The 17,322-nt window shown below is 31.9% G+C and overlaps 1 protein-coding gene across 3 annotated transcripts in view; it reads left to right on the plus strand.

Moving 5' to 3' along the window:
• Positions 1–17,322, plus strand: part of SLC4A10 (solute carrier family 4 member 10) — a 217,035-nt gene that overhangs the window by 84,843 nt on the left and 114,870 nt on the right. For all 3 annotated transcript variants that reach the window (XM_059927980.1, XM_059927982.1, XM_059927981.1), the window contains exons 5-6: positions 1,952–2,112; positions 9,100–9,288. In XM_059927980.1, coding sequence (XP_059783963.1) covers positions 1,952–2,112; positions 9,100–9,288 — 350 coding nt within the window. The remainder of the gene's footprint in view (positions 1–1,951; positions 2,113–9,099; positions 9,289–17,322) is intronic.

The raw sequence follows: 17,322 nt of genomic DNA on the forward strand, positions 1-17,322 counted from the left end.
GATAGAACCGCCTACATCTTGAACATAGCTGGTGGCCACAGAGGGAAAAAGAGCTCCAGAGGGTCTCATCCTAGCAATGAAAAACTCCAGTCTGGAAGTGGCACAGATAATTTCTGCTCACAATTCTTTGTCAACAGTGGCCTCACCCAGTTAAAAGAAAGCCAGGTAGTGATATCCTACTCTTTACTAAGAAGAGAGGGAGAACTAGTTATAGTTGGTGAGCAGTATTAATGACCATCCCATGATCTGTGATGCATTATGGCCCTGTAAAGGGCTGAAAATCGTTAAGATTCACTAAAATGAAAAAATTCCCAACTGCGTAGACAAAAATACTCTATAAAATTGTCACCATTTGAAGAGACACTGTCAGTGATTGGTGCTTAAATATAAGTTTTTTCAACCTTCAAGCATTCTCTAAACTTATGATAGGCATAAATATATGCCTGTAAATTTTTGGCAGGCATAACTGTTCTTCCCTATTAGTTTCCTTTTTACTTCCTGATGTTTTCGTCCTTGAACTCTGAGGACAGATCCATAGCTGTCTTTATCTTTCTTGGAACTCTACACACTAATCTTTCTGACTAGCCCTTTTGGTTAGTTTTTTTAGCTGGCCGATATACTGGTTCTTAACTATACAAGATGTCCTCTGTTGGAGTTGGAGTTGGGTCATTTGATTACACAAAACAGTAATAAAATATCATATAGATAAGAAGTTTGAGTGATATTGCATGGAGAGAGGAAGTTAGCGCAAAAGTGACAAGGAGAGAAAAAATGAGGAAAATGGTGGGGGATGGAGAAAGGAGAGGCATTTAGGCTAGGGTTCATTAGAAATGGTGGAATTAATTTGGTTATCTACTAAGATTAAAAAGCAAGTCCCTAAAAGAATAAGAGATTTAGTGCTAGTGCCAGAGCAGTAAAATCATTGATTTCTCTTTATCCCTTCCAGTTATCTTAGTTAGAAACAATCTCAGATATTACTACTCATTTCATTCCAAGAAAGCAGTGGTCTCCCATTTGGCACCGTGTTATCAAGGTTCTTTTCCTATTCTCTGGCCCTGGCAGGAACACTCAGGGAATGGGGGCTGAGCTCAATTCTCATAAATTTAGTCCCTAGGAAGTGACTACAATCACTAGATTTCATTCAAACAGGCCTAATAAGTATTTTTCCTACAGAATAGTCCCCAAATTATACTAGCTTCCCTAAAAATCAAAGGGCAAAATTGTCAAGAGATTCAAATATTGTTTTAAGACCTCCCACTAAAAGAAAAATGAGTACTGTTTCATTTTCTTTTGCATTTTTTCAACCACCGTTATCTTTCCATGCAGTATACTCTCTTTATTAGTTCTACAACAGATTCCCTGTGACCACTGACTAAACATTTATATTAATATGTTTTTTCAGTGCTAGAAAGATTAATTAAAAAAACTGAGTTTTTCTTTGTTTTAAACATATCTTTCAATGACAAAAAGAATGTTTGTTAAATGGAATTAAAATGAAATAAACCAGATGACTTGGGCTGGCTTTTACTTACTTCTGAAATCCTTGAAACCAAGAAGTAATGTGAATAGCTTTATACTTCTACCTTTTATTGTTGGGATAAAGGTTCATTCATCTACAATGTAATATTCAATGTGCTGATAATAATATTTATTTGTAACTTGGGAAAAATTCAAAATTAGGTAATTTAATGCCTGAAGGGAGATCTCTTAAAGTGAATGCAATGCATGTTTTATGGAAATATTTGTGCCATAAATATCAGTGTCTTTATGGTAGTAAAATCATTTGTTTTATACTTATGGTTAAAATTCACCCCCCTTTCTTTTTTTTTTTCATCTTGGAATGGCCCTCTTTTAATGTGCTTTGTTTTAAGAATAATTTTATAGCAGGGTAATGGTGAAATAAAAACGTGTTACAAATTTTAAAAAATTATAGTAATATTTATTTGTATAGGTGGTTGAAGTTTGAAGAAGATGTGGAAGATGGAGGGGAAAGGTGGAGCAAGCCTTATGTGGCCACTCTTTCACTGCACAGCTTGTTTGAGTTGAGAAGTTGTATTCTGAATGGAACTGTGTTGCTGGACATGCATGCCAACACTTTAGAAGAAATTGCAGGTACATCCTTTTATTCTCCTTCGTCTATTTCACACTTGTGGGTACAGCTGATTTTTGTAATTCCCTTTTTCTTATAATTCTATACACGTGTGACTTCTAGGAAATTTATTCTCGTGATCAGTGTATGAGACCTCAAAAATAACTTTATTTTACCACCTCATTTAAGATAAAAGAATTTGAATCTCAAAGAAATATGGTCTAACATGCCAGTGGCAAGTCTAGAACAAGAATCTATATACCTTGGTTTCCATTTAGCATATACTGTTTCTCACCATCATATGTAATTAGACTGTCACCATTAGAAAATTGAAGGAAAAATCCATAAAGCTAGAGATTGATTTATTTCAATATTCAAATACATGAAATAACCAAATGAAAAAGTTTCAGTAATTAGGAAAAATGTTAGCTTAGAATAGAACAGAAAGGTATGGCCATTTATTTTAAACTGAATTAAAAATCTTGAATTCCAGAGGAGGCCAAGTGATGCAGTTTAGATTAGTTTGTATTTGAATACTATGGCTTGCCTCTGGGATGAATGATTTGTACTAGAAGTCTATTATGGCTATATCACACAAGCAGTTATATTTAGGAAGCATCTTACTGTTACTCTGGAAATAAAAGCAAAGAACTCCTATATCTTTTCAGCTGGAAGACAAACACATTTTAGTAAAAACAAAATAATACAAAAAAACACAGAAATGAGTTTTGTAAGGGTATAAATGAAATGGTTAATGGAGGTTTTTAAAAATAAAAACAAAGCTAGGACTCAGGCAGTTTTAAAAATTCCTAGTTTGGAAAAAAATAAAAGCAGTTCCATGTGGAATTTATTTGTGGAGTAGAAAGACTTCAGAGAGACTTCAGTGTCTTAATTATATTGTAGAGATGGGAAAAAAACCCAAAACACTCTGTGTGTTTCTGGATCACATAAACAAGAAAATATTGTATTAGAAAAATAATGTATCTAATTTAATCTTCAGAATAACCTCATAAAGTAAGTGCATTCCCATATTTCAATAAGAAAATAGAAATTCTGAAACTTTCATGGTTCAAGTTCCATTTAAGGGCCTCTGACTTTAAGCTCCATGTTCCTTCTATTACACTACAACTACTGTCTGAAGAAAGAGATGGCTTGAAATGGTTGTTGTTAATTCCTTTAAAATTATTTATTTGGTTGTTGGTGCTGATAGGCATACACACATTGCAATATGTGTGAAAAAAAAGTAAGCATGGAGAGATATTTTGGCTCACAATATTAAGCACAAACAAAAATACACACACACAAAAAACAGGAAAGATGAGCTTTCCTCCCCTCAGTTTCATACAACACCTATAAAGAGATTACACTTTAAAATACAGAACTAGAGCCTAAACGACGATATAAAGTTAAATACAGTATACTTTTTGGAAGAACACAGTTTACAGTAACAGGTCACACTAAATCAAGACTTAAGGAAATGATTAACATGGAAATTAGCAAACTTCCTGAGAACACTGTTATAGTAGCCATCCAATTCAATTTCCTAGCTTTACATTATGGGGTATTGCTGATACCCAATAAAAATTTTTATGTTTTAATTATGAATGAAATGGCTGGGTTTTTCCTAGTACTTTGCAGTTTAGGAAGCTCTTTTTAGTAATTCTACAACTATCTTTCTGATATTCAAAACAAACTTGGGGCTTAGTAGTATTATTGTTATCCTTCATAAATAAAGTGACTCAGAAGGTTAAAGGTCTTGCTCAAAATAAGGAGTTTATTTCTGCTACTTATGTCAGTGATGGCATTACCTTTGAAAATGGATTAATTCAAATGAGTTTTGGATTGGCTGTATGTAATGAAGCTGTCAAATTCCTCAACCAGGCAAAATTAGCCTCAGAAAATTCTCTTCATAGTTTTACCAGGCTTTAAATTTCTTAAAACATGTAATTTCTAATGCTTTCTTTAGGAATTTATTTCTACCAGGAAATATTCTCCTGTTATAATTTGACTAAAACTCTGTTGTTTATCACCTTAGCTTGGTTTTGTTGTCTAAACTTATGCTTCCTTTCCCTAAACCTGGCCTCTTCCCCAAGCTCAACTCTGTAGAATATGTAAAGGTTGTTAGTTCTGTTGAATCTAGCTTTTTAAAGCAAATTACATTTTCTAAGTCTATTCTCACAAATGAAAGTAGTTCAGTGGAAGTCTCAATATCCCAAATAGCTTTTTAGTATTCTTTCTTCTCTTCTAATTAGTCTGTATTTTTCTGCCTCCAAAGTAGACCAACTTTTTTAATGTCCCATTTTCAGTGTACAACAGTGTACACTGCCATTCAGAAAAGGTCAGTAGTTTAGAGTTAACACCACGTAGAAAAATAGGATTACAAGTACCTGTGTTGATGTTGTTTCCTTAGGTTCCTTTTCAATCATTAATGAGAAGAGATTCTCTCTCTTTGAGTAATTTTAATTTGGTGTATTTAATCCAAAGGTATTTATTTCTGCCCTCAATAAAATCTCATTAATACATTTTCTCTGATAGCTTGTAATTATTTTCTTATTGTTTACTTATTGATATTTTTACTTTGTGACAATTTAGCTGTATTACTAAGTGTGTAGTAAATGTTTTACATTTTGAAGACTTCTAACTTTGTATTTTCACATCCATTACTATATTTTATTATCACAGAAACCTTATGAGGTAGGGAGGAGACTATTTCCTCCATTTTATAAACAGATAAATAGAAAGTGATACATTACAGGTAACACTTGCAGAGATGGGAATAATTTCTTTTGATTAATCTATAATCATAAATTTTGTTTTATTCTATTTCATGATAATTTGGGACCATAGTGATTAACTTTAAGATTTGGAACTTTTTCTTCACCTCTTATTTATCATACTTTTCTATATGTTAGGCAGTTGCTAATGTATTAGTCACTAGTTTCTGTTTTGTAAAAGCTAGATATAATAGTTTATCTTTAAGGGCTCTAAGCCCTAGTACTTTGCAAATGCACAGGCTCTGCAGCTTAATGTTTTCTAGACATTTCCTAGTAGAGGAATATGACCCAGATATTGTTTTAGAATGGTCAAGGATTTTTATATCAATGTTCTGATATGTTTTTAATAGACTCTTAAATAATGCTTTAAAGAGATTTTTGTAGACTTAGCAGCAGAAAATCCCATTTGTATCTGGCAGGTCTGTCAAGAATTTCTGGTGTAATTAAAGTAGGATTTTCTTTTGGATAAAGTTAATTTAAAAGTGTCTATTTCCCAATGCTTTAAGGAACTCAATAAATTTAAACTTCTTCCTTCAAAATATTACTTAACTTTTCAAATCCAAAATTCTCCAGATATATTTTCTTATCCTGATTTATTCTGATATGGAGATTAATTGTATTAAAAATGCTTCTCAATTATATTCATATAAATTATAGGAAATTTTACGGTTTATGTTAATCTCTTTTAAATTCAGCACTGTAAAGATTAATAATGGAAATATTACCTCTGTAGTATGTCTGCTTTAACCTATTGCTGTCAATGAGGGTAAGATATTAAAACCAAACCAAAGTTAGTACCATGGACAGATTAGCAATCATAGTTCTCAACTCATTAAAACAACTCTTGTTGTTTAAAATCTTTCATCAAGGGAAAAATCCATAGTTTGCTCCACTGAATATACTCTGCAGATTTGGGAGTATGTTAATAGCCATATATATATTTTATAATGCCTATGCTATTACCATCCTTGGTCTGGAAAGTAAGTTTTCTTATGGTAGTTTACATTTTTATTACATACACTCCTGTTAGTAGTGTCAACCAAACTGTAAAATTTAGAACCCCCTATTGCCCACTTCTCCTCCAGCATCTTTGAAGACAATGGATTTTTAAGACAAAGCAATTATATGATCATCTTTAAAGAGGCGGAGATTTATATAGAGTCTGTAAAATCTCATGGTCTCTAGAGGCTTTCATTCAGTAGTCAAAATGGATTGATCATGATAAAATAATTGCCTGATTAGGATGAAAAGTATTTTTTCACTTTCTGAGGTTTTTCTACACAAATGCTGCTAGTTTTTCTGGAGCCTGTTTAGTGCTAGAAGACTGTGACCGATTTATCCCTTTTCTTCTTGCTTCTTCTCTTATCATCCAGATCCTGGCGTTGAGCTTTGGCAGGCTGGACTGTATTATTGAGGCATCGTAGCCTGCTGAGATTGTTGGTCTTGACTCTGGGCCTAAAGCCATTATGGCCCATTATCCTTTCTTACTTTTCAAGGTTAATACTAATATATATTACAGTGGTGAAGAGAACAATGCAAGTGATTAGTGAATCACACTCCCTTTGATACTTAAATTTCACCTTAGCATAAGTTATATTCTTAAGCAAGTTGATTAACTTTTCCAGTTCATTAAGACATTGCTTGGTGATGTTATACCTTAAAGGAGTTTACTATGTATTTCTGTGACTAATGAGCAGATAAGTCTTCTTTTCTATTTACTTTATTTATCTTGTGTAACTGTTTTATATAAAGACCTTATCTCTGAAAAACTTTGAAGCTAGTGACTTATTTTTTGTAGTGCTTAGGCCTGGAAAGACTGTGCTTTGATAAGAATGAAAAACTATAACCATGTGCATGTTTTATTACATGATTAATTTTTATTCTGATTAGAATATTGAACTGGGGATACATATCATGGCTTACAGATGAAACTGCTGTATGATGATATCCTTTTGGTGTCTGAATAATCTACTTTACAACTCCTATTATGAAGTATATAATGCATATTTTATATACATTTTTCCATCTTAGCAAAGTTGCAGTGTAAAGTCATGTATGTTGACAGTTTATCATTTCCTTTATTTCAAATTAATCCAAGGGTTTTATAGCTACTGATCTCCAAAAAACTGAGATATAAGTTTAAATATTCTATACTATCATCCATTTTCAGAACTGGAAGAGACTTTGGAGGTAATTATAGTGGACATTATGGCTGATTCCCAGACATGCATTCTACCTCTTTCCATTGTAAACAGCCAAGTGATAGAGCAAAGTTGGCAAATTATGCTCTATGTGCAAATATGGCCACTGCCTGATTTTGTTAGGCATGTGAGCTAAGAATGGTTATTACATTTTACATGACTGAAACATAATAAAAAGAAAATCAATATTTTGCAACATGAAAATTATATGAAATTCAAATTTTAGTATCCATAAAAATGTTTTATTGAAACACAGTTGTGGTAATTTGTGTACGTGTTGTCTATGGCTACTTTCATGCTATAAAAATGGAGTTGAGTAGTTGTGACAGAGATTGTATGGCCTGCACAGCCTAAAGTATTTATTATCTGGCCCATTACAGAAAAAGTTTGTCTACCTCTGGTTTAGGGAAATGACTCCACAGTGAAGGGCAGTTCTTGATTAGTCTAAGCCAACTGGGGATCCCATCTTCTTTGTCAGTGATTGGCTCAGCATAGACAGGACTATGTCAGTTGAGCTTAGAATTGTTCCTGGGTAGGGGGAAAAGGACTTTCCTTTTAAGAAAAAGTCACAAAAAGGCAAAGACTCTCTGATATGAACAAAGATGTGTATCTCCTTGTTGCTGCTGGCAGCCACCTTATGACCATAAGGAAAATAGCCTGAGGTTAAAGCTCACACCTCGAGGAGGGGGAAGCTGACAAAATCACAGAGAAATGGAGTTAAATCCAACCTAACTTTGATTTTTCTGTTATGTAAGCCAGTGAAATTTATTGTTTTAGATAGTTTGATTTGGGTTTTCTGTTATTGATAAATCCAACTTTGCCTCTGCTTGATATACTATTATAAAATACAGATAAATGATTTAAAACCAGCAAAAAATTTAAATCATGAGCCCATAACCCACTTAAAGGAAATTGCAAAGAAAATCTTGTACTGGGAAGTATTTACTGAGGGCCTCAATATTCCAATCAGTGCATTAGGTGCCTTATGTCCTGGCAACAATGCTGTTATGAGATAGCTATTACCTCTGTCTTAGAAATAAGGACACTGCGATTATTCAACTTTACAAGGCCACACAGCTGGAATGTGGGACAGTGATCCAAGTCTGTTTCCCCAGTCATTTCCTTTTCGCACTGAAGGAAAACATTGTTTGGAAAGGAGGATTCTGCTAATTTTCAAATCTTCAGTGTACTCAGCGGGACAGCGGGAGGCAATGCATTGTAATCTGCTTTACATAAGGAGTTAGCACCTCAGAAAATCAAATACAGTTAATAGTTGATCATATGAAAGCAGATTAATTACACTGAGGTTTATTGAGGTGATCTTTGTATTACCAAGAACTCATCTACTCATTTTACAGGCATTTCTGACACATATGGTAAATATCAATCTGCTTAGTTACAGCCTTCTGAAATCTCACCTTTTATTCTTTGTTTTATGGGTATAGAAGGTTTTCTAAAATATAAACACATTATCAAGGAAGGTTTGAGAGGACTGACTTTATATTAATGTGAAAGAATTGTTTACTCTCCAAATGCAACCAGCTAGGTAGTTGCCTAAGCCTCCTTGCCTCAGATTTTAACCGATGGACTTAAGGAAGAAACATGGAAATTATTCTCTACTAGAAAAAGGGAGGAAAACCATATTACAATATATGTATGAGACTTTTTAATTTTAAACATACTAATTATATTTATATTACTCCTGATACTATTCCCTCTCATCAAGGTGAATAATGGAGAACATAAAGCACTTTGTTCTCGATACAACTATTCCTGTTTGAAAAATAAAACTCCATAAGATCATTACATATTTAAAAATGAATGGTTTATTTTCCCAAATCTTTCTTGTGTAGCATTTCTACAAAGAAAGACAAACTTCTGTTTCTAAGACCATACTTAGAGATTTTTTAAAGGAATTCATTCCTATTTTAAGAGGAATAATATTATCTAGGGTATGCATATTTGGACTCAGTGGTTCACTACTGGAACATTACAGGAAAGCTGTGCTCATTTTCTTTCTTCCTTCGCTTTTCAGATATGGTCCTTGATCAACAAGTGAGCTCAGGTCAGCTCAATGATGATGTACGCCACAGGGTCCATGAGGCACTGATGAAACAGCACCACCACCAGAATCAGAAAAAACTCACCAATAGGATTCCCATTGTTCGTTCCTTTGCTGATATTGGCAAGAAACAATCCGAACCAAATTCCATGGATAAAAATGGTAAATATTTCTTTATTGTACTCTTATCGTTTATTATAGGTGTCTGAAATATCAAAGTCCTTTAAAATATGTCTTACTTGAAAATGATCTATTGAAATTCAGATTGTTGTGGTAGAATTGTTTCTTTTCATATTCATGTATTGTTTTATTATCAGGCATCAAATTGTAGAAATTTTATTAACAAAGATTTAAAGTTTCCTGAAAGGCTCATGAAAGAATGCAAGGGACATTTTATCTAATAAGAAGTTATACGCTCAAATGCAGCAAACATAAACTGAGTGTCAATTGCATCACAAATAAGGCCCTAGTCTTTGTCTCATAGCTTGAGAATGTAATGCAATGCTTTGACGTAAGGTCTTTTAGTTAAAATGAATAATGATCAACATTTAGTGATTGTGGAAAAAAAGATATTGGCTTCATGTTGCTCATGGTCAACAAATCCCTTTCTAGATTACAGTTGAAAAGAGCAGCTAGTGCATTACTTGTGTCTCTACATATATTAAGCCTGATTTCTAGTTCATGGGCTCATTGCTCTTTGCAGTACTACATCATCAATGTCCATAGAGCCACCGCACTTACCATCTTGGCTCACCAACATAGATGAGCCATTATCATTTGATAGTAAACAACTATTGATAGGAATTGATAGAAAACAACCATTGTTTTCTAGCAGTCATTCATGACTTACTTCTTGGCAATCATGAAGCAAATACAGTGTTTCTGATTGTTTTATCCTTTCTTCTGTATTTTGTTCTCTCTTTGCATCCATTTGACCCTTCATCTTTTACATTAAGGAAGTTGCTTAGAAATCTCTTATCATTCATCCTTTCCATCAGTCTTGTGAAGGAAAATGAAGTTATCATGAGGATGATATGAATTGGTTATACTTCCGCTAGCTATAAAAGTTCCCAGTTTTAAAGGATACAAATTAATGAAAAGTAATTTCAAATGTTTTACTAGAAAGACTCCGATTTCCACAAATAGACTAAGCATGTGTATTGACAGCATGGACTTTATGTAATTTCACTCCTATTTTCAAAAGCTTCAGAGATGCTTTATATACAAATGCATGAAAATGAATTTTTTTTCAGATTCTGCTTTATATGGGAATTTTTACCAGTTTTCATACTACTGAATCAAATATACACAAATAGAAGAAATACTTTAATAAATCAATAAAGATGGTTAGATGTACTGTTGTCTCAGAACACAGAACTAGTTCTACATGGCAAAATAATTTTTGAAATACTCATTTGATTTTTTTAAAAACCCTTCAAAGACTGAATGTGTAAATCGTTGTTATATTGAAGACTCTGCAGTTGTGCATATATTAAGTTCAATAAAAGTGTTATGAGTGCTTTATGGTATATAACAACTTGTATTTGTAGATCCCACTGGATATTTTGAGGATTTATAACTTGCTTTGAATTACATCATATATTTAAAATATATTCATATTCTAAATCACAATTTGCTTTAAAATATGTTATATATGGAAATGATAAAATGAAGCTTTTATATTCTGAAACTTATTATAAATATAGTACTTTTATTATGCTTACAATACTAGCATTTATTTGATATGATGATATTAAGAAAACAGATTAAGATATTTACTAATTTTGACTATGAACTTATGTCTACATGATTCTAAAGACCTTATTAAAATATTCTCATTAACTAAATCTCTATGAATGCAAGCACATTTTATAAAAATAAACTTCTGCCTTTATTTCATTACCTTTACTGGAAATCAGACCATAAAATATATGTCTATGAGAATGTTATGTGTTTATTCAAAGATGCAAGGATTTTGGGTTGTGAACTAGCTGTATATCTCAAATTTCACTGGGGATAACGTTTACTATCAAATGATTTGATTGCATTATGTTTTTGGAGGGAAGAGGGTACTGAATTCACTGGATGAATTATGTTTTGTAATGTCATGTAGACCTGGACACACTGCTTGTTACAGCTCTAAATTTTTGTTAAACATAGGAAGAGGTGACAGAATTATAGCTTTAAATTGTAAATTCCACATATAGATACATATAGATACAGAGTTTTTCTGAGAGTCTACTTTTCGTCTTATTCAGGCAATTGCTTAGTTTTTCTGAAAACTAGAATATGAGTAGTTCTGAAGTGATTCTGTCACCATCTGTACAATCAGCCTTTATCTGAACACATACAGATCCTTCTGAGGCATACATTAGGGTAATAAAAACTTGGAAACATTTCTAATAAGATTCATATATCCAATTAAGTATTGTTGTAGAGTATGCTGTCAGAAGTGGTTTCCTAAGCCTAGGCTTATAACACCTCCTTGTGACTCTGTTTTGCTTCCTCACACACTTTGCATAATTATGTGTGTTAAGAATTCTGAAAATGTGAATAGACTTCACCAATTTAGAAATAAATCTCCTATCCAGAAGTGAAAAGAAGTGTGAAAGACCTTTATTAATAAGGTTCTCAATCTACTTATGAACTCTAACAACTGATAAACTCTAGATAAACAAAAATCAAAATTCATAGCTGTAAATATAGATTTGACATTCTGCTTCAAAATATGCAGTAGAGATTTAATTTTTTTGTGCCATAGTACAGAGAGATACAGAAGGATTTCAATACATCCAAAATGGTAAAAATAATATTCTCATTATTTAAAAAAAAAACTCTTCAGTAGAGTATATCAGGCAAAAACTGACCTGTTTTTAAAACTGAGATTATAGACTAGGAATTAAATAGAGTATCTTCTAGAGACTTGAAAACAGAAAACATTTTCCTTGCCAAGCATAGGGATGGAAATAAGCCCCCTCCTGTTTAATATACCTTTACTTTAGAAATGAAACAATTGAAATTCCCTCAGAAAACAAACTGATGCCTATATACAGAACTGTAAAAGAGTCATATAGAATAAAGTTTCTACTTCCTTAGTTGACCTGTTCCTTGAACATGCTGCCTTGGTAGTAGTCCCAAGGGTTAAACATTCAGATATTTCAATCTGAAGACCAAATGGGGTTCTTTCCCATTTTATAGATTAGATTTACAAGACAGTAATTTTCTTGCTCCTCTCCTCCATCTGCACTATTTTGTTCATTACATTTTTAGTGATTTGTGATAATTTGTCAATCACTCCTCCGAATACGCTAACTTAACTCTTTTGTATAATTTTTTTCTTGGTGTACTGCACAGGCTCTTAAGGGCTAAGATGCCGGGTGCTATGGATTCACCAGGCATTTTTAGTGCCGCCATGCTGTGTTTAACTTTCACATTTCATTAAGCATCAAAACTGTGAGAATTAAGTGTCTGATTCTGATGTTTCAATAAAAAGTGATAGTTATATTTGGCAAAGCAACAGCAAAAAAATAATAGAAAAATCATATCTTCTTTAACATTAGAACTCTGGAAAGGATGTTGTGGAAAGTACTTAAATATATCAAGAATATTTGAATAATTTCTTGAAACTAGAAGGACTTTCTAAAATAAAAATAAGACTTTTGTTTTTAATGATCTAGAAAGCAAGATATACCAGTATTTGTATTCATCATTTAGGTCATACATTCAATTGTATTCGAGACTTTGGCTTAGAAGTCTACTCTAAAATATTATTATACTTTTGATAACCTTTACATTAAAAAAAAAATAACTTAGCACTCAGTTTCCTTAGGTGTAGGGTGTCTTCATTCCACTGTTTCCTTTACTAATAATTCTAACGCTATTTCTTTTCCTTCACATATCTTTTCTCTCACCTACTCTGAGTACTTTCCAGTTGTTCCTTTTATTTAGGATCTTAAAAGGAGTTACAGAGCAGAAGGTCTCTGACTTACTTTCAAAACCATAGGTTACTGGAGAACATTTAGATATGGAAGGATGGGATGACTTGACTCTTTAGGCCTGCATAGATTTTAGCCCTTAAATTAATATACACTTCTGTATTGTGAATGATTTTTATTTATGGCTTTTGAAAATCAGTTTTATAGCTTTATAATTGCGTCTTTTTACAAATGAGGTACTTTTTAATTTTCAGGTGTACAATGTTTTATGTGTGTTTAGATATTTATATGCTGTCTTATTTTTTAAATACTGTGGTCTCATAAATAAGATATCAAGAGTTTGAAAAGTATTCCTTATAATGTTTTATCTTGAAGAAAAAAAAACTCAAATAATACTTCTTAGAATTACTTGAAAGAAAACATTTAAAAACTCATGTAGATGATAGAATTAAGCATTATAAAAAAGGTGTTTTCCATTGTTCCAAAAAAAATCAGGATGACATTGTTGACACAGCTGGTGGGTCTGTTGAGACACTGTATTGTTGCTACTGAGGTTTGGACTCTCAAGACTTAAGTCTTAACAGCAAAAATATTTCTAGTATGATGTGTTTAAATTTGTTATTTCTTATCTTACATTAATTATTTTCAGGCATACCAGTTTTTCTCCAACTTTAATTGTGTGCATACTTTCATGTTCTTGAAGTATAGCTCACCTAATCAACATTTTCTAGATATATAGCCTTTCTTTCTTCTTGTTTTCTATTCCCATGAAGAAATGTATTGTTACACATGTATGTAACTTTGTCATTCATTTTTATATTTCTTTATTTTGCTCTGTCTTGTGTCTGTCTCTAACAGGCTCATCTCATCTCTGTACCTCCCTCATCTCCTACCCTTTGGGTACTCTAAATGCGTTGAAGGTTTCTGAGGTAGTGTAAACCAGCTTGGTCTCTAGGTTAATAGTAATGTACCTCCATGTCTTCATCCCAGTTTCCTTCTATTACACATGATTTTCAGTGGATTAAGCAGTAGCAAATACTGATATACTTCAGTGGTATCTTCTTCTCCTATTGATTTGAATTTGGCTAAATAGAAATTTAAAAGCTGCTGTTTTATAATACTTATATATGTAATTTATTTAAAAAGGAAGAAAACTATAAGTAAGGACTTGAATTAATGTAATTCAAATACATTTTTTGAGAACATATTTATGGTTGTCTTTCAATACTGAGATGCTTTAATGATACTGACACTACTTAAAGTAGAAAACATAGTAATTCTGACATAGTCTCATGCTCTCCCCACAACTTTATGATGAGGGAAATGACTCTGCCAGTTTCGCAGTGGACTTGGTGAAAAATTTTTTGTGTAACAAGCGGAAAAGCAGAGCTTCCATTTTCTAGTTAGAGGTTGCTTGAATTACCCTCAGTTTTCTCCTGTGCTTGCCCAAATCTTTTATGATTTGCCTTGGAAAAGTACATGGCCTATAATAACTTTTTATCTAACTTATATATGAACCCTACATGGAGGTCCAGAGGAAAAAATGAATTCATGACTCAAAGGAAAATTAACTCAAGCAGTTGCTGATATGAATACTATATAATATGCACTTTAATTGATAAGATGTATAACAAATATTGGAATTTTGGATTTAAGATGGTGAACTCTTTGAGTTTAAAAGGTTGGAAAAATTAAAATATATGGTAAATATATAAGGATGATGTTAGGTTTCTCAAATGTTTACATTCAAATAGTCATGAACATGTCTCACTTCATAATAATAGTGTCCAATTTTCATTAGTTTTTGAATAATTTACCCTGAATATAATAAAGTTTTAAGTTAGTAAATGTCTCTTTTTGGATAATCATCTTAATGTCTCAAAGTTATTTAGTTATTAACAGATGTGATTAAAAATTGCAATGACATTTACTTATAGAATATATTAGTACGGACAGTGATGAGTGGGCATAGTGAAGGTAATATAAAGAAATAGGCAAAAATATGTATGTTCAAAAGCATTATGGCATATTTATTAGAAAAATTATCATAAAAAATAGCATTCATAAAACTTCCACACATATATGGGAATTCTAAATCCTAACTTTATACTATTTTGTCTTGGAGGGGGGAAAATCCTAGCAAATTCTTTGTTATCCTTTTAGGACACATATTCACTTTCTGGCTGAATGTAAAATCCTGTACCTGAAAATTGTCTTCTATGAACTAGTATTGTTTTAGATATCAATGGGAAAATAAGAGATGCCCTTTCAAAACCTAAATTTACTGATTCTTCTTATGTAATAGTATTTGAGTTAATGAAAGTCATTTTGAAATCTAAGCCTATCACCTTCTTCTGAAAGGCAGTGATAACTGGACTAAACTAAAGAAATCAGTGTTTAGACAGAAAAAGATTATAGTTGATAACAGAATTATAAAAATTATTTAATTTATGAAATTTCCAGTAGTTAGACTATAATTCATGCGCAGGCTTTAGATGGATAGGTAGGTAGGTAGGTAGGTAAATGGAACAAATAAAATTTTAAGCTTTGTTTAAAGGCTTCAAGTTTTTCAAAATAACCCAAACCAAACCTCTCAGTTTAATTTTTAAATAATAATACCTATGCATTTTTCAGGTTTTCAGTTACTGCCTTGAAAGTATACACATTTAATATGTGTTGTTTCATTTTAACAAATTAACATACACATTGAGAAATAAGATTTGGAGTACTTTTTAAACTTTGATGAGATTAAATGTATTTAACTACTAATATTTACTAATATTTAACTATTATCTCTGAAATATAAGAGATATCAAACTTGTGGTTTATATTCCTATGTCATAGGCTGGTAGTTTTTATGCTTTTTTCCTGCATTAGCGTACATTCTATGCACATACCTAGAATCTAGAACTAGCAGGGAAATTTCTGTCATCTCGTATATCTCCTGCTAGTTAAATACTCTCCACTAGGTCATTATCCATATCACTTAAAATAGTCATTGAGAATATTTTTCAAATCCCTTCCTGATTATCAACTTTATGAGGTAATATTTTGTAAAATTTCCAGAACAAGAATAGCATTGAACAATAAATCTCAAATATATTAATACTTACAAGAGGAAATACAAGTGCCAATGTTCTAAACATGTCTCATGAGCTGAAGGTAATTTATGAAATATTCTGCTTTTAAAGTATATATGTGAAAACATAGGCTATCCAATTTCTTCAAATTTTAAGTTACAGCATATTTTCTATCCAATGAAATCTCTTCAAAGTTGATGACTTTGTACTGGGTTGACTATTTTTGTATGTTTGCTGATTGAGTTAAATAATTGTTCTTCCATGTAGTTTTATATCACATGAAATAAGTTATTATAAGAAAGCAGATATATGTTTATTTAATTTAGCCATGCCTTGAATTTCACTGTTCAATTTTACAGAACATTCAGTAAATTTAGGTTTAAATATACCTAATGTTCTAACTCATGAAAATATGGAGAAATGATGTGAAACTGGTGATTGAAGACATCTGTTAGTAGCACAAATGCATTATGTAAAAGGTTTTTTTTAAACTACAGTTATTATTTTGAGAATGATAAATTAAATGGCTGCTAATGAACAGTTCACAGTCATAGCTGCACGCTGCAGTTAGAAATGGGAGAATGGAAATAACTGATGCAGCTTAAGTCTGTCACTTCTCTAAAGTTAATATTTTTTTTTGGAATTCACTGTAATCAGAATTTGTGTTGCAATTATACTCCAATAAAGATGTTAAAAAATTTATAACTTTTATATACTTATAAAATTATACTTTATGTTGTAAATTATAAATAAAATATAGATGTGTCACTTTAGAAATTGTTTAGGATTGTATTACTCTCAGATTTTTATGTTCTAAATCTATGTGATTTATAGAAGTGCTGTATCATGTAGGGTTATGATCAATTCTACTGAACTGAACTCTCTCTCATAGTCTAGGGTAAGACACCTCCCCTATAGGTCACAAAAGAGAAGAATATCCTAAAAAAAAAAGAATTTGTGTACATGGTTTAAGGTGAATTTGCTTTTAAAATCATTTGAAAAATCTTCACCAAATGTATTACTTTACTTTGTTTAGTGAAAGCAGTGAAGTATTTAAATTTTAGAAGAATCTTAAGCCCATTACTCTCTGGCAATATAACAATTTTAAACCATAAAAAAATTGTACCTATTAATAAATGACCCCTGCCTGAGAGGCTTAATAGTTCAAAAAGCCAAATTAT

The sequence above is a fragment of the Balaenoptera ricei genome, chromosome 7, assembly GCF_028023285.1.
Source record: "Balaenoptera ricei isolate mBalRic1 chromosome 7, mBalRic1.hap2, whole genome shotgun sequence".
NCBI classification, from domain to species: Eukaryota; Metazoa; Chordata; class Mammalia; order Artiodactyla; family Balaenopteridae; genus Balaenoptera; species Balaenoptera ricei.